The following is a 19,321-nucleotide window of genomic DNA, read 5'->3' on the forward strand; positions in this document are numbered from 1 at the left end:
AATAATTATTTTTCACTACAACATATCCTGAAACACCCTCACAAGCTTTTCTGACTCTCTGACCTCCGTATTATTTCAGCGTGTAACTCTTCTTTCCATTTTAATTTCGTTGTTTATTTAATAAGATAGGAACTACCGTCAAGCGTGATAGGTACTTAGTTGCACTATGACTGCTGTTTGCTGCCAAATTATTTACTAAGAATGTCAAATGTTGGAATTTCACTTCAGGTAAAACAAAGAGGAAAGTGGAGGAGCGAGGCAACTGGTTCCAGTACAAGTCTCCGTAAAATACAGAATCTGAAAGCCTTATTCGAGAACTTAAAAATGAAGGTATGTGAGTGTCATACGAATCTGGAATATCGTCCATTTAACTTTGGTAGGAGAGCGTGGGGGGGGGGGGGGGGGGGAGGCGTAATGCCGTAAACCGTTGGTACTAAAATCCATCACGTGTTGTACCAGCAACTGTATAAGTAGCTCAGGCGCGCGATAAATCAAATAGTCGATAGTAATTATTTCGTACAGATAACGATTTGCGATAGCAGATGAGGGTAACAGAGAGCATTCTTTATGCGATTAACAGCATATCATTTGTTAATGAGTCGAAAGTTAAACTACTACTTTCGCCTTCCTTAACGAAAACCGCAAACAAGTTACGATGCTTGGGTTGTGATACTTTCTATTCATTCTAAAAACTAGGACGAAAACTTCGCAGAGACCGTACGGTTCGATAAATAATAGCTTATTCTCTGTTCGTCTACATTCACTTTTCTTACTCTAGTAACCAATAAGAAAAAGCAAAGAATGAAGTTACGTCAGCAATTTGGTGCACCTTGCGTCCTTCCTGTTGGTGTGTTTGTGAAGTAACACAGAAATGTGTGATTCCAGTTGACATTTATTCTGCAACAACAAACCACGTGTGCAAGATACTTGTTCAAATGTGTGTGAAATCTTATGGGACTTAACTGCTAAGGTTATCAGTCCCTAAGCTTACACACTAGTTAACCAGTATTCGGAAGGACGACGGTTCAATCCCAAGTCCGGCCATCCTGATTTAGGTTTTCCGTGATTTCCCTAAATCGCTCCAGGCAAATTCCAGGATGGTTCCTTTGAAAGGGCACTGCCGACTTCCTTCGCCATCCTTCCCTAATCCGAATAGACTGATGACCTCGCTGTTTGGTCTTTTACCCCAAACAACCGAACCGAACTTCTTAACCTAAATTATCTTAAGGACAAACACACACACCCATGCCTGAGGGAGGACTGGAACCTCCGCCGGGACCAGCCGCACAGTCCATGACTGCAGCGCTTTAGACCGCTCGGCTAATCCCGCGCGGCTGCAACATAGTGTTGGCAGACTCGATGGAACAGTCCACATCAAACCCTTCTAGTTATTTTACGTAATTCTGCTCAATTAAATTTCGGGTAGAAAAGAGTATTTAAATAAACAAGGCAGTGCTGCACTAAAATACATTCCTTTCATATTAGTTAGTATCTTAATTACCGTAGCATTTATGTGAAGCTCAGAAACGACAATTTCTTCATTTCTATTTATCTAAATAAAAGTCTTCTTCGCACGGCATCAAATTTTGTTCATTTGATACTGACAGCGGATAATTTAATTTGGCGACAATAAGAAATTTTTTTTTAAGAAAGCAAATGATAATTCCAACCGTAAAGTTCAAACAGACCACTCTTCCTTTTGGTACAGAAGACAAGTGCAAGCATTTTAGATGATGTCAGCAGTTGGCGTATATAAAACATAGTCATCAGTGACAATCGTGTCTGAGATATTAAGAATTGACATGCTACGTGACAAAACGTATTGGCACTGATGTCTGACCGTTCCCCAGAATTGTGACCAGGGAATTCACGCACGCCGGCAATGCGACGTCCGATCGCGCGCCATCTTGCCACCTCCCTCCCGCCTCTAATTACAAATTTCACGCTCGTAAAGCACGGTGGGACACAGTGTGACGCGGAAGCGTCGCGCTGATCGCATCGCGCTTTATCGAAATTTATTGCGTCCGCAATACGACCCGACTTTTTTTGTGTTTTTCATGTTAATTCCTTCGCCTGACACGCTGTACTTGGCCGTGTAACATGTCCCGCACAAGTTGCGCCCGCGCGCGCGTCTGTACGCGCTGTAAACACTTCCTGCAATTAGCGGAAATTACGGCGAGTACTACAAAACAAGTACAATAATTTGTACGCGCCTGCTGTAAGTGCGATCCGGTCTCCGCTCACGTCCGCGCTGTGCCACAACACTTGTCGGACGCGACGCGGCCCGCGCCACAATTAATTCCTCTGCGTGACGTACTTATGCATATCTCTCTATTATACTTTATCTCCGCATATCAGTTTTCCTCCGCGAAGCCTTTAATTTGTCAGGAACTCTGGGGCCCTGTTTCGGTCTCAGCTGCCGCCTTATCGCCGCTGACGCATCTCTTTCTGCGACGAAATATGTGACAGTCGCCGGGATAACCATTAGCTGAGTTTATTGCCAAGAGCTCCGCAGTATATCATTTCCGCCGCTAACCGTAGAGCGGATAATTAGCGTGTTACTTTTGTGTTCAAACCGTTTGCATGCTGTTTCAGCTAAATGAGATGACGCTGGACGTAAATTTCCTGGTCTAGTTGCGGACGCGAAAATGAGAAGCAACTGCTACTGTTTTTTTCGCAAAGTAGCGCGGCTAGTGCAGATCAAATGGAACGGCCATAGTAAACAACTGCATACAGTTTGCTCTATTACAAATGTCTCATTTACAAGTCGTTGTCAGAACTATATTGACAGACTGAGGTGACATAAAAAGTACCCAAAATCAAGAACATACAATATATGCATCACGTTATGTCCACATCGAAGATTCTACGAGAACCGCCCGAAGGAGTACATCTTCCATTCCACCGCTCTTCGCTCTTGCGCGCTCGCAAACGCACATTCGCACCCACACACGCACACGCAAACACACACACACACACACACACACACACACACACACACACACACACACACACATACACATGCACGCACGCACACAAACCATGGTCCTCATACAGCAAAAGAAAAAAAAAAAGAAAGAACGAATGTAGTGAATTTGCCAGTTCACGAGTATCGTTAACAATAACTGGAACGCAACTATTTCCAGTTGTATCGAAGTAAGTAAATAACCGTACGCTACTGATGGATGACAAGTGTCACGTACAATGATTTCATCAGCTCTACTTCTTTATTAGTTCTCTCTCTATGTCTCTCTCTCCCTCTATGTGTGTGTGTGTGTGTGTGTGTGTGTGTGTGTGTGTGTGTGTGTGCTCACGTGTGTATATTTGTTTGCTTCCAGCGCACAATTTATCTGTGAGTCTTGTTCCGCAGGTAAAGGAAAATACGTACTACAAAGTAAATTTATCTACTGACAACAGTTATTCTATTACTGGACAACAAATTACTAGAGCCAAAACAATTTCTATACTCAGCAGAACAGGTAAACAGCGTGAAATTAGTGATAACCCACAATCATGAGTAAAGGACTCAATAACTGTTTAGTTCACGACTATTAATCCCATAGAAAAAGCAACGCATAGCACAAATTCTGCTTAATTGTATGTTCAACATTTCTGCTCTTCAGGGGGAACAAACAGAAATTACCGTCCTTTAACAATTAGGTGACTAAAAATTTGGCTTCACATTCTATTTGCTTTCCACTGAAAACAATCTCCAAGACAGCAGCGTTTAAACGTATGTCTATATCTTTTGCCTTTCGGAGTCACATGTCTGAGACTGGAACAACTACAGACTTAAAATGACTTAAAAAATCAACACTATATAGAGCAGATTCATATGCTGATAAAAACTAAGTAACACTGTTTTTTATTCCTTTAGGCCGTTCTTCAAAGCATCAGTGATGGCATTGTTAACTGTTTATTAATCCAGGTCTTGTAAGTCTCGCAAGCGCGTTTAGTCAGCTAGCACATTATGTGGTCATACTAGTAACAAAGTAAAATGCCACACGCAATGTTTGGTTTTCCTCTTATCCCCTTTTGGTATTTGACTTCAAGGGCATTTGCTGAATAATCCTCCTTTTCATCTTTAACTGCCAGGCCCATATATAATTTACGTCGGTTAAGAAGAGTGATGAGAGGAGGCAAAACTTGATTGAAGTGAGAGAATTTCGAGGAGCCTAGTTGTTGTTCTGCAGAGATTTCGATTTGTAACAAGCGTGCACCTCTTATATTGTGGAGTAGGAACAATTAACGTGCAGTTACTAAGGCTGTTCGCCAGTCCGAACTAAAAGTTGACTTTGCGCACACGAAGTGACGGAAACAGTTTAGACTGTTCTAAGAACTGAGGGATGAAATCAAAAGTTACTCAGAAGAGTCTTAGCTAAGTGAGTGAAACCAGTTTCTGAGAACTGTACTGAGAGGAATTACAAAGTTAATTACACAATGAACAGCTTCTGATGAAAATAACCAAAGTGACAAAATTCAAACACGAGCAGCGATATAATTTTGGCAAGCTATTTATGGAAATCAGCAATTGCCGTTACTATTACAATACTAAAGAGAAGACAAAGAAGAACCAACACAGTCATCTTCGGTAAAAACGCCGCACTGACGTCTGGAGAAGCTCAAGAAGGTGTGTCATTGCACTGCAGATGTGAGTAATAATGGTGTGTAGCGAAACGCACTGGAAACAACACACAGATGTAGCCGAAGCACTACGGATTTATGAATAGGCAAAAAGTCAGCCAAACCGAAGTGGCACTAATACGAGTACTTCCTCAGGGAAATTGCTTCAGCCGCCTCACATACTCCATTCGTGTGAGCTGTTCTGGAAGTGGAAGAGAGGTAAAAAGGAATACATGGTCCTGTTTTAATCACTTCATTCTACTATCTGTATCGGCACTGAGCATTTCACCAACTTGCTGCTGTCGAGAGGTGTAGTTTTTCATTCCTGGACAATTTTTAACAAGGGAAAATCTGTTTCTTTTAGGTCACGAGTGTACTAGAATCAAAAAATGTTACTTCACAAATATTCTCTCTTATTTACATTCAGGTGTGAAATATGTGTACTATACTGATAATGGCAGAGAGCTTCCCAAGCCTAATTAATTTGCTGGCTGAAATGAAGCGTGTGGAACATCTCATCTGCTTCTTGTGCATTTGTCGTAAATTGCAAAGGGCGTCTGATTCAGTGGCGTCATTAGCTGACAGGATCCCTAGTTCATTTTGCCGCTTAGCGTTCGTTTCTACGTGAGAGTGATATGCCTGGAAACAGTACTGGCTGCGCCTTGATATCGTTTATATCTTAAGAATGCAGCGGGGTGTCACCGTTCATGTAAATCATTACAAAGACTTCACATTTTAACCATTAACTATCTCTCAGAACGAAAAGTGCTTATGGGCAGTTTACAAATGCGTTTCGAAGTTCTTATTTTGGAGGCGTCAACAACAAGAAAAAAAAGACAACACGCTTTGTATGCCATCGCTTAGTACTCCACTGACGTTCCGAGAATGATTCGGAAGTACTCTTTTGAGAGACATTCTGAAAGAAACAGCGCCTAAAGTAACAATATCTTTTGAATAAGTAACGGAATCACATGTCATTCATGGTTACATTTAGCACAACTGAATTTGTAGGAAAAGTAAAGTACGCTTATGGGTTTTTTCAATATTACTCCACAGAATACATAGAAGTTGTCCAGTCAAGTAACTTCGGTTGCGGATATCGGCAATTTAGATGTAACCTTCTCGCTTCCAAACGAAAGTTAAAGTCATAAACATTGAAGGTCTCCTTCGTACTTCTTTTTCAATACAGATTTCATTACACACATTCTAAGGGTGTGTTTCCCGCGTAAGCACAGGATATCGAATACATATTCCGTACTCAGATGTACTCGGAAAATCAACAACATCCACATCTACACAGTAAAATGTGTCCATGTAGGGAGAGCCGATAACCACCTGTATTGTGCCACACCAGTTTGCCACGTAGGTGAAATCATGGAGAGTTATGCGAAAACTTTTGTTTACCCAACAATTAAAATTGCTTACCAAGCAATAATATAAATGGCTTTCACATAACATTACATGGTTCTTACGAAAGGCAAGATATCACTAGTTATTGGCTATCCATACGTGTTGCACTACATCGAATTGATATAGATGTGATTGGTTTGCCAGATACATATGATGATGAAATGTGTTTTTCCGAAATCTATCATATATGTTGGATGAAAACTCAGTGTCAGTACAGTGTGGGCTTCCTCAGCCTGTAATCTTTGACATAACAGAATACAATTTGGACGTGAAAACGTGTAGTCCCTCGTCCCGGTCGAACTTCCATGTGTGGCAAAATACGGTTGCACAGAAACTGCTAATAACTATACACACGGCTAATGCACCAAAAGCAGTGGTTACGCCCACTATCGATAAATCATGTCTGTACGTGTGTGTTGCGCAGTATTTGTTTTGGCTGTGAGGTCCTCCTGATTGCTACGAATTAAGTTTGCGCATTGTTGTAAACTGGTGTAGCGTGGAAACGCGATTAGCTGGGATATTGTTTCGGGTGTCATTGGGAAGATTTTGCGGAACGCTGATAGCACCCAAAGTGAGGTAATAAGAACAATTCGCCGGAACACAAGTGAAAATCGAAAATTACAAAATAATGAAACATGTCGTCTCACGTGACTCGCAAATAAGCTACGAATTAGTGAAGATGCAAATCAGAGGAAAGGAATTGCCCGAAAGGAATCCAAAAAGCCTAAAAAGTACAGGGCCGATCAATGCAAGAGCAACGGCAGCATCGAAAAGGAAATGAAAAAGAGGCGCAAAGCGATTATGTAGCTGGGCCATAGGACATAAAGCCATAGTCCGTATTTGTGATTTATTTATTCTGTAATCATTACACTACTACGTTTAACTATTTCATTAAAGATATTGATAATTAAATTGCATATTAATACGAAACACATTTTTATGGTTTTCATCCCTAAGCTCTCAAGAAAGATCTGCGGCCCGGCGACAAACTGCTCACACCTCTTTTATATATATACACTTGTGTGTACGGAGCGGAAAAACGGAACTCATATAGATATATATACACTTGTGTGTACGGAGCGGAAAAACGGAACTCATAAATTTAACGCAGAAATCTTTAAAATTCTCCTACGGATCTTTCTTGATGTTTCCTTTCTCCTTTTCTAATATTTTTACTTGAGCAATTTATAAGTTGCTTCCTGTTTCGTACTTTGTGTTATTTCCTCCAGAGGATCGTAAACCGTCAGTTTTGATAACACGGACGCCACTCACAGGTTGATATCAGCTTTTAGTCGAAGACGACGGCACAGCTATGATGGCCTGAAGACTTTTTACCCAATATCTGCAATTCTCCAAAAATCCGCCGGAAAATCGTCTTTTATGAGAAGACGTTACAGTGTTCGTCTACCGTGCCAGCCACCTGCGGAGATCAGAAGTATCCCAAGAGAGGGATCGAAACGTCGAGTGTCTTCGAATTTTGAAGGGGAATAGGACGCGGGGTAACGACTCAGCGAACTCTCACGCTAAGCCACGCGGACCCCGGGCAAGCGCCACTGTGTCAGACACCGAATTGACTCGTCGCGCGGCGCAGGTAGAGGTGTTTGTCAACAGGCGGCGGGCTACCCCAAACACGGCGCTTATCGCAGCCCATCTGCAGTGCCCTTCCCGCTGTTATCTACCGCCACAGCCCACGTCTCGCACACCGTCAACAGGGAACACCTTTTGTGTCTTCGCTCCTAACGATTCCGACACCGGCGCGGCGACAAAAACACGCCAGCTCTCGCCCTTTCTTCCCTGTCTCTTAAACTGGACTTAGCCCGACTGTGAGGCTATTCTTCGCCTGTCACAAATTAGCCAGCGTAGCCTGTTTCGCAACTGTGTGGTTCCGAAAAGTGCGTGGAAAAACCCGTCCAGGGGAAACCCACACCAGAATGCACTACCCCTAAGCGTGATGCAGAACTGTGGAATACCTAGAGAGACACGCGTCACGCCTACCTCTAAGGAAAGCATCAATATCTGATAGTCAGCTTACAAGATCTTAACATTACGCACACAGTTCACAGAACGATAATCGAAAAATAACAATCACGAGACCAAGGTATTTGTAATAAGATACTAGGAAACAAATATGTAGCTTATCAGAGCGGAAGACTCTAAACCTCTAACAGCAGCTCCTGCACAAAATAAAAGAAACGTGCTATAAAGAAATGTTTCAATTTAGATTTTAAAATCTGCGGCTTATCACTCACAATTATCAGTTATGTAGGCAAGTTACTGAAAACAGCTTTGCAGCTCTAAATATAAAACAATGGAAACAAAAACTAGATTATTTTACTTAAAACAGTGAAGAAGAATTATAGAACCTGTTCAATGGACTGAACAGTTTAATGAGTACAGAACATGGTTTGACAGTAAATCAAAGAAAGACGAAACTAGAGAGAAGCAGCAGAAAAAAAACGAAAAACTTAACATCATAATTTGCGTTCAAGAAATATGTGTAGTTGAGGAAATCTGCTAACTAGGCAGCAAAATAACTCATGGCAGACGGAACAAGGAGGACATAAAAAGCAGACTAGCACTGGCAAAAAGGGCGTTCCTTGCCAAGAGACGTCTGGACTGTGTGAAAACAAATAGAAGAGATATGGTACTGCAGAAGAATGTTCGAAATTAGATGGAGTAATAGGGTAAGAAATGAGGAGATTCTCCGCAGAATCGGCGAGGAAAGGATTACGGAAAACACTGACAAAACACGAAGAGAAACTTCCATGGAAGTAAAGGGAGCTGTAGAGGATAAGAAGTGTGGAAGAAGGCAGAGATAGGTATACGTCCCGCAAATAATTGGGAACATAGGTTGTAAGAGCTACTTTGAGATGAAAAAGTTAGCACAGGAGAGAAATTCGTGGCGGGCCACATCAAAGTAATCAGGGGACTGACCGCTCTAAAAAAAACAACGGAGTTTGGGAACTGGCAATGCAGATTATCCATATCACTTGTTTCTGGGCTAAAAGTATTCTTTGCGAATCCACTGTTATCCCAGGCTGTAATGCAACGAATAATTAATTGAGAACGAGAAAAGATTTTATTATTTTGATTTGTACAAATTATACTTGTAGAGTAGACAGTGGCGATCCTGAATCTCATACATCAAAGGAAGCTCTACGAGTAACCTCATCTCTAAGAATTTTTAATGTGCGGCTGCATTGTTTGTAATCATTTTTCGATAGTAAATTGTCACGTCTATGACAGCTCTGTGTCAGTAAATGTAAGCCTAGTGTTTTGTTGCAATCAGAGACAGTCTGTCGTCCGTAGACCTGCACTATTGTTACCCGCTATCATGTTTGATATTTATACGATATTCGATGTTCGGCGGAGGGTCCGTAGATCTGCGCTATTGTTACCCGCTATCATTTTTGATATTCGTACCATATTCCATGTTCGGCGGAGGTAAAACTTGTGAATATATAGCGCTACTCCTGGGAACTGCTGAATAGCGCCTACATACTTCAGAAACTTTTCTATGAAGTATTTTTCACTTGTCGCTTCGAAGTCTTAGCAGCAAACGGTACATAATTATTTATGTTGTGTGAAGTATTGTCATCAGGCCACAAAATACGAAACACTGCTCAAACAATAACAGCGGGTGGAGCTTCGTTGTGGGTCTTTACGTCAATGTTCTTCCGTTTTGCTACTGCTAGTAAGAGTGGAAAACACCCTGATCAGCAGATACTGCGTGTGAATATTATAATTAGTACATTAGCCACAGTCATGTTAGTTAATACTTGGGAAAACTTCTTTGCTTACACCGCTTCTATTGGTTTACATTCGTGAGATACCACCAGTGTACTTCACATGACTTGTGCTATCAAAGAAATGTAAAGGCATGCGGCAGAATTTAAATGACAGGAGCATTTGTATAAAATATGTTAATGCGCCTGGTTTCACTAATGTTGCGTCTCCCGTGGCAACCATCGCAACATTTGTACTGTAACTACGATAAATATAGCTGTCTGCTAATGAGGCTGTATAGTTTTGAGATCTAGTTAACAGAGCAATAGACATTTTAAGCAAAAGTTTGCATTCTTCCAGTACGTTTTGTTTAAGCCTCTGTGACAGGCACGTTCGTAGTATGAAACACACCCAGCATAATATTTAAACGTAACTGCCTCTGTTTATTAGAACCGCAAGATTAATTCGTTGCAACAGTGTGAATCGTATTTACAAAATACGTTTTCTTTCGTACACTATTACGATGGTGCACTGTCAGTGTGGAATTTCAACTGGCTGTGTTAAGCCTATTTTGAGTATTTAATTATTTAGTGTAAACGGCTACGCATTTGCAGTCACCCGAAAATATCACGCTTATCCCACGTTCCTGCGAGACAAAACAATAATGCTTCTGCTCCAAGTTTTTCGTACCTAATTAACAGAATGTTTCTCTGAAATGTATTTCGCCAACTTTACAGTTTTCTCGACGCTCTAAACATTGTTTATACCGCAATTCCCGTAAACATTGTCATCTGATGATGAACTTAGCGACATTTCATTCTTGGAGATGAAAACCCCTTATTGTTGTTATTTTTTCCGTTAATCTTAATATTATTTTCAGATAGGCCTCTATGTACCGTCTTCGTATCACAATATAACACTTCCATAACTCCACAATCTCCGTATAGTTGCATGACGAACGTTGTGTGATATGGCTCGTATTTTATTATAATCAACTGTAATAACTACCCCTATGGCGATAAAGCGTCTGGACGCAATGTCTGTGATCGGCAACCCCATAGGTACGCTACACATGTCCACTATGACAACCACCTTACTGTGTAAACACATAAACAGACACAAGTATACATACTATACAACTGTACACAATAAACTCTTTCAAAATTTTTGCCCGGGGCATAATGCCTCAGAATTAAATTAAAAATAATTCCCACTTCCCGGTTCTGATCCAGATTTTAGAGAGATTTTCCTTAGTTGGAAGGCAAATGCTGCAACAGAACAGGTAATCTCCTCCCAAATATTCCCAATGTGACTCCCTATATCCCATTACGATCTTGTCTATCCTTTGGCTAAAAGTATCCTGACTCTGTAATTGTTCATTGGATATCTATAGACTACATAGCGTGAGACAATAGATAGCAGTCGCAGGGTTTTACCACATTCTTATTGGTCAATGAAAACACGGTAAGTATCTCAGTGGTAAGTGTAATTGTGACTATCAGGAATTAAAATACAATCAAGATGACCGGTACGGCGGCAGCGTGCATCGTCTCTCAGACACCGGTTTTTGTCCATAGCAATCTGCTGCCAACAGACATTTTCCCGAGTTATCAACAGAAGATACCTTTAGTCGTTATAAATAAGCAGATATGTCCTGCTAAGTAGACATCTTTATTTTCTAAAATTGAAAAAGATGACAGAGTTGTTTCATAATTTTCTTCTTTGATAGTAATAGTTGCTGTTAGTGAACACGGCAATATATCCTGCATTTGCGCATGGGAGAGTTGGCATACGAGAACGGCACGTTGTCACGTGTGACATGTGAAAAATTTAAACGGATACAAGGATTGCGCACAGCGTCACACGCAATGTCCTGACGAAGGGTATCGACAGTATAGGCGACAGTAGCATCAGAGAATCCGTTAGATTCGTCTAAGTAAACAAAGAAGAGGATCGGCCGATGCTTTTCAGCATTTGGTTGAAGAGCTGTTGTTTTTAAATTTCTGTTGGATGTACGTTAAAAATTTCGCCGAACTGAGTTATGGGGAAAAAGAGACATTTACGAACTATGATGAAAATCAATATAGTCTGAAAAGAATGTATGAAATCTGAGTGAAGAAAATACAGCAGATCTTTAGTGGTACACTGAAGCTAGACGATCTTAATAAATATGTTACTGATTTTACCTATGTCTAGGATTTCAAGAACTATGTAAAGAGATGCAAGCACTTAATCCAGACTTTCGTTTTGAGAATACGATCTTTGTGTACGTCTGGCGTCTTATGCTATTGCACAGATCTTTTCAGTACGAAAGTCATTCATTCTTCTGTGTCTGTTTCAAAATCTATTTGCTCACAGAAGCACAGTACACACAACAAAGAATGCAAGTAGTGTTGTTTGACAACTGTTTGACGACAGCCGCAGCCTAGCAGGCTAGGTTCACACAAAACTTGCATTAACAACAATTGCCAAACTCCGCAGGTAACAGCAGACCTATGATTCCGCATATTGCACAAGTGTGGCAATGATAAACTGAAGGGTACTTATTGTATTTTAATACATAATTTAAAGGGAAATAAATATATTAAATGCCATAAATGACGGATAACGAAAGAGTCTCTTTCTTTGGTTGCCTTGTCTGTTTTAGAGAACTGTAACAGTCTGCGTGTACTACTGCAGGCTACTAGTGGAAAATACAAATTACCGAATCAAACAAAGAGTTAAAACAACGGCGGAAACTTGCACCAGGCACACAGTAGAAGTAACAGCTGAATTTTCCTCTTGAATATATTTTTCTACGGGATAGGCAGCAGAAGAGTGCTAGCAGTCAATCTTCTGGCATCATGCACGTTAGATCACGAAATGCATCTCCTGCTTCTGCATGTTTCAAGTGCTTTAGAGAAAAGCGATTTTCTTTTTTCACTATCGGTTTCCTTCATCTGTTATGGCATTTGTAACCGTTTTGTTGCCTCTCTCTTGTCGTGAAATGTGCACCTAGTCAAAACTTGATCACTTCTTATTCTCGTTGGAGTACAGGTATCTTCAACCCCGTTTATCTGTAGCTTTTTCTTTCCTATAATATCTAAATGTAAAGGTGTGGCCTCTTTCACTAGAGACTACTTTTACATTTTTGTCCATCTTCAGTGTCACTGTCCTCTCTTGTAGCACTTTTCAGTAACTTACGTTCCCGTCAGTATACTAAACAAAGAAAAAACGTGGTCCCTATACAAAAGAGTCTGCTTCCAACTCAGGCGTATATCTTAGAATTCTGCTCGTCCCAAACAGACCTAGCAGGGGAGTTTGCAAGTATACGAAAAGCTGCTGCGTGAATGCTCGAAGCTTTAACTGGCGAGATAGCGCTACGGAAATGACGAAAACTTGAATTTATGGGCTTTTGAAGACAGACGCAAATTAGCCCGCGAAAGTCTGCTTACAAAATTTGCTGAGAAGAAAGCTAGAAGGTTCTAGAGATATGTTCATTCGTGAAGACAAGATCAGACTAATTACGGCACGCAGAGGGCCTTTTAGGCCGTCATTTTTCCCGCGCTCCTGAACACGACAACAGCGGAAAGATATCCTAACTTATAATGGTGAGCTAAGTACCCTCTGCCATCCACTTCAAAGTTCTCTGCAGATTAGTCTACGTATTTGCAGTACATTACGAGTCTCCCTTGCCTGGTAAATGCTCTTCAACCTCTAGGACCATTTGCATAATTCGAATAAGGCCATTAGTACCCTCTTCCAGAATCTTTTTTGAGTTTCGGTGGTAAGACACGTGTGGCATACGCTGACGTAGCGCGCGCGAAAACCCCCAGCCCGCATTTAATGCCCCGGCTTACCGAAAAAGCCGGCAATGCCCCATACAACGGAAGCCTTAGGGAGTGAAAAAGGCATAGGCATCCCTGCTCACCGTTAAGAGCTGCATACACGCACGTCCCTCCAAACAGTCGTTATGGACATACGAGCTTTGCATACGTTCGTAGTAGTGGTCGACAACCTTTTCTGCTGACACCGCGGAACGCTACCTAGGGCCGCATGTATACCCATTTTATTGTTAATTTGTAAGCTACATAAATTGGTATGTCAAATGAGCGCACATAGACCAGTTTGAGTAAGGGCGGGATAAGTTCACCACCAGCGCCCAAGTACCGATCATGTCATTTGGAACACCTGATGTCGTCTGTTCTCTGATACACTTAGCGACCCCAAAGTGCGAACACTGTAATTACCTGACGACATACTGCTGCGAAGTTTGTGTGACCGGACGAACAATTGGTAAGTAAGAGTAACTTTACTTAAATTTAAGTGCATTATGCAACGACACGCGATCATGAATGTTTACTAAATGCTTTGAATGTTAAGTTTTCTTGTACCCATTGCTTTGTATTAGAACAGATAATCCTTGCTACAGATATGTACTGTATTCGAAGATGACCTTCTCTGTAATACGCATTCACGAATCCATGTTTCTTCCGTGTCAAAATTTATACCTTAGCAGCTGATCAGTATAAGTCGCGCACGTTCGAAAACTGGCGGTTCTACAAGACGAACAATTAAACATTCGCGCACTTACGTACACTCACCCCGCTGCGGCCGCGCTGCGTACCCATAAGTCCGTCAGGTAAGCGCTGAAGTTTTACTTGTCTCGCTGCACAATCCACCAATGTCTATTAAAATTAAGCACATCTAAAAATATTATTGTCTATATAAGTACTACTGTTGGTTACTTAGCAGGGAAACTACACTTTTAGGAAGCCCATAACGCTAGCTTGCTTTCTTTTTTTTTCTCTTGGATTCAGCTGTTAGTTGCCAAATGCGTATTGTTTTAAAATTCGGATGAAAACCGAGGACTGTACGAAAACTTGATGCGGGTCGCGTGTAGGTTGCAGGTCGCACTTTGGCGGCCACTGTTCTGTAGTCTTGCGTTGTAGCTCCTGTACAGAAGTAATTAGTTGCACTGAGTCGATCTCAGCATTCACTTTCCCGCAAAAGCACCGTACACGTAACAAAGAACGTACTGTTGATTGTCTCTCGGAGGGAACAGTGCGTATCCATAGCAATGTACGCCACGGGGGCCGGCTTAGTAGCGAGTTAAGGGATCGTGCCACTCCGCCGTGATCCAGACTTGCGTAGCGCATGAAAACCGACATTTAATGCTCCTTATGACCGGAAAAGCCGGCGGTGTGCCGTACACCGAAAACCTCAGGGAGTGGAAGAGGCCTAGACTTCTTTGCTTTCGGTTGGCAGCTGCACACTCGCACGTCTCTCTAGACACTCGTTATGAACTTTGTACAGGCCTGTAGTTTTGTACTGTAGAACTGTAACGAAATAATTAGTTCTTTGGAGTCGATCTCAACATCTACGTTCCCGCAAAAGCACCGTGCACATAACAGAGGAACTGTTCAATCTCGTAAATCACTGTAGCTGGACACGGTAGTATGCGAAACGGTGGCATGTCGGCCACTTGCCGTAGCGCTTGAGAACCCCAGATTCGTGCTGAGGACTAGCGAAAAGGCGAGTGAGTGGTGTGGGGCGAAAACCACGCGTTGCCGTGAGACGGGGCTCGCGGCCGGCTTACCTGGAGAGCATGGCGGAGTCGTGGAGCGGTGGCGCGGCGGCGGGCAGTGGCTGCGGCCGCCGCGGGCTGTCGCGGCTCAGGATGCTGGAGATGCTGAAGGAGGTGTAGAGCGGCGCGCCCGCCTTCTGGCTGTCGCCGCCGCCCACGCCGCCGCCGCCTGCGCCGCTCGCTCCCGGCGGCGGCGTCATGCTGCCGGCTCCGGGGGACGAGCACCGGCTCGACGCGGGGCTGCTCACCACGGACACCTCCAGCTCCGCCGACCTGGCGTCTCCCATGGCACAGCTCCGCTGCGCTCCACTCTCTAGTGCATTACCAGCCTCGCAGCGGCGCCGTCGCACGTGGTCGTCGGCGTCTGCGAGCTAGCGTCACGGCGCGTCGGCCTCCGCCGCAAACCACCGATTGCGGCCGGGTGTGCGTGCGTGCGTGGCGTGGCGCAGAGTGTGTGTGTGTGTGTGTGTATCTGTGTGTGTGTGGGGAGCACGTGGTCGCCTCGCGGGGAGGTGGGCAGGGCCTGCGCTGCCTGCTGCCCGTCGTCGCGCCCTGTCTCCCTCTTCCGCCCTCTGCCGCCGCCGGACCCGCGGAGCGGTTCGCAAATAAGATAATTACGCGACAGATAGAAGTGTCAACCATGCTTAAAACCTCCGTATCGACAGGGATCTCTGGCGACTGCGCCCATTCTGGGATTGGTCGAGCGATAACGGACAAGATTAGCCCCTAGCGCCACGCCAACCCCGGCCCGTAAGGACCATTTTCGCTCGTCCGCGCAGCCACCCTCCTTGGGCGCGCCCATTGGTTGGCTCGGCGCCGGCCAATGGTGGGGTGGCGTCGGCGATCGATACTGCCCCTCTCCGTCCCCCTTCCCCCCCACTACACGGCCTGGCGCGGCGGCTGGCGGCCTTCCTCGCTCTGTCGGGAGGGGGATGTTTTTTTGACGAGTTATAAAGGTGCGATTCTGGATCTCCCCTCTCAGAAGGGCTTAAAATCGACCTCCCTCTAGCGCCCGCGTTTCTCCGAGTGCAAAAGCGACAGAGAGGTTATTATGTAAGGAGGTGAACGTCGGCGGGGCAATTACCGATGATTACGGGAGGGGGCACCGCAACACTTGCAGCCGGCCACACCCCGTCTCCGCCGGACCTTAATTACTGCCCAGCTGAGGGGGGAAACTTCTGCGCTATCTCCTAAATATTTGATGCTCCCGCTTGTATCCCCTTTGATTGATGGTCGTTGCGGTAAGAGAGGCGGGCACGTAAGGGCGTTCTCGGCTAACCACACCACTCCTTCTGATTGCGACCGCCGAGAAAAATAGTACGAGCATGCATTGTTTCCGCAGTATACTTAACAGTCCGAAATGTACTGCCCATTTCAACTCGCAATTCGATATAAGGAACAAACACCATACTGAAAAGTGGATCAAATGGCTCTGAGCACTAAGGGACTTAACATCTGTGGCGATCAGTCTCCTAGAACTTAGAACTACTTAAACCTAACTAACCTAAGGACATCAAACACATCAATGCTCGAGGCAGGATTCGAACCTGCGACCGTAGCGGTCACGCGGTTCCAGACTGAAGCGCCTAGAACCGCACGTCCACACCGCCCGGCGAAAACTCGGTCATTCGATACTAGGTAAATCCAATTTTCGTCGTACCCATAGCGTCTACCAAGACACCGAGGTCAACAGAAAGCTTAATAATAAAATTCGCTTTAAACTTCAATATACCAAAATGTTTTTAAAGTTGTGTTTACATTTTATATAAATTGGTGAAGCTAGTGGAGGGTAGACTAACTCTACGCACGTAGTTTTTATTTACGTGTTGTCTTCTTTGTCTTGCGGGATCTTTCATCCGTAGTCGCAGATATTCAAGTTTTATACGATAAACACGGTCTTTTCCAACTGTAATGAAACTCTTATTACGATCAAATGCGTTTCGCTTTATTCTAAAACATCTTCAGTGGTCACTTGTAACAATGTGTTTATTTCTCTTACAATTTTTTCTTTGTTAGGTTCGTAAACATTCCGAATGCTTTAACTTAGTACTGTAAACCTAAGCAGTATCAATCTTTATCGCTATTCTTGGCTTTTTGTTGCTTATGTCATTCTTCCTATTCTTTGACGTCTACGTGTTAGATTTTCGCAGACAGCACTTTTGCTAACACTAAATATATTCACGTTTTTGTGTTTCGAAAGACCACTTGACCTCGCCATTTCGTATGTTTTGTTTTGCTTCTGCGGGATGCGTTCATCTTTAGTTTGTGAGAGCGTCTGGTATTGGTCTGTTTTTCTCTCTCTTTCTTTTTCTCTCTCTCCCCCTCTCTGTGTGTGCGTTTATGTACGGGCGCGTGCGTTTGTGTGTGTGTGTGTGTGTGTGTGTGTGTGTGTGTGTGTGTGTGTGTGTGCGTGCGTGTGTGTGTGTGTGTGTGTGTGTGTGTGTGTGTTTATGTTTTTAGTTTCGCTTCACCATTAACACTTTACAAATTGCCTTTTACAGTGATCGCAAGTAACATTTTTGTGTCCTTCACATCGTATCCATAACTCATGGCACCACTCGCCACGCCCCGCCACATTTTAATCAATCCTTACCATCACAACACTCGTCACATCATGGACAGTCGTAAACACTGTTGTTTGAGGTCTCGTGTTCTGGTGTGCTTGGTCCAAATTGTCGCTATTGTGAATTTGAAGGTCGCTTGGTTCCTGAATTTTTTTTTCTGCTCCTCTTGATACGTTGAGGCTCGTCTTGCTGAGCAATTTTTCAGATTTTGTTTCAACCATTCTTACTTTTTCTTTTCTGTCTGCCCTTTTAAACCATTCCTCGACCCAAGGATTTTCTTATGAGAAAAAGAAGTTAGAATGACCGATTTCTGGCCACTTCGTTTCCTTCTTTTTATTGTTTAACGTTTGCGGAGGGAATAAACGGTGAGAATAGGTATTCGAGTTGAAGTGGAGAAATTGGAGGGTTGATGTCTTCGATCACTGGTAGCTAATGATTGACACCTTTTGTCTTTCATGGTAATTCCTCCTGCTTCTTTCTCTCTTGATGACCTTCATCGCCACAGTGGTCGTTGAACACGGGGCATGTTACTGATTCAGCAAGATCTTTCATTGTTTGGCAACGTATTTCATTCTGTCAAGACTTCCTGTATCAGGGAAAGAAGCTATAGCTTTTCCAGTAGCCGACACTCTTTCAAACGCTGGGCGGAATGCACCGGACGCTTCCCTCTGAGCAACAGCTCTCCTTGAATTGCTACAATGCCATTTCTCGATTTCTCCCGCATCAAATTTATTGAATGGGCCAAATATGGCTTTATTTAACGGCTATAGCGTATGACTTGCATGTGATGGCGGTCGTAATAGTACAGTATGATGTCTGCAAAATTGTACAGCCGAGAGAGTATAGTGAGAGATTTGGTTATCAAGAATCAGTATGACGGGATCATGCACAGAAGTTTTAACATGTTTTTCGAAGTGCTGCTGAATATCTAGGGAGAATTCAGAAACTGATTCATTCACGGGGCCAAGAGAGCCTACTGGAGAATTGTTGGACAGATCCAGATAATTCTGCTTATGAGGAAAAGTCAATGCAACTGGTATGAAATGTCCAGTGGGATTAAGGTAGCATAAGGCTGTTACCATCTGACCTCGTTCTGCTAGTTTACTTTCTTTACAGATTTCTTCACCTCTGTTGCCAAACCGGTGGGACTATTAACAGAAACTGTAGAACCAGTCTCCTGCGCGTTGTACAGCATATGAAGAGGGAACTTGAACGTTTCTAGACTTTGTTTCTGGTTACGAAACTTAGTTTCTACTTGTACCTTGCTGAAACCTACAGCTCTGTCTAAGCTGCACTGTTCTGGCGTACATAAAGAATCTTAAGGAAGCGGTACTTCCAATATTTTCCTGCAGATTTCACTTCACTATTCAAGCGATGCCGTAGCCCATTCTGCTCAGCAAATTAGCAAACCACTTTGACGAGTTTCTTAAGG

At 43.3% G+C, this 19,321-nt stretch overlaps 1 protein-coding gene across 1 annotated transcript in view; it reads right to left on the reverse strand.

Annotated features, from left to right (window-relative positions):
• LOC126355549 (homeobox protein Hmx) overlaps nt 1-15,612 on the reverse strand; it is a 142,518-nt gene extending 126,906 nt beyond the window's left edge. Inside the window, exons 1-2 of the mRNA XM_050005907.1 lie at nt 15,555-15,612; nt 15,338-15,494 (exon numbers count right to left, since the gene is read on the reverse strand). Coding sequence (XP_049861864.1) covers nt 15,338-15,494; nt 15,555-15,612 — 215 coding nt within the window. The remainder of the gene's footprint in view (nt 1-15,337; nt 15,495-15,554) is intronic.
• Between the last annotated feature and the right edge of the window lie 3,709 nt (nt 15,613-19,321).

This window comes from Schistocerca gregaria, chromosome 3, assembly GCF_023897955.1.
Source record: "Schistocerca gregaria isolate iqSchGreg1 chromosome 3, iqSchGreg1.2, whole genome shotgun sequence".
NCBI classification, from domain to species: Eukaryota; Metazoa; Arthropoda; class Insecta; order Orthoptera; family Acrididae; genus Schistocerca; species Schistocerca gregaria.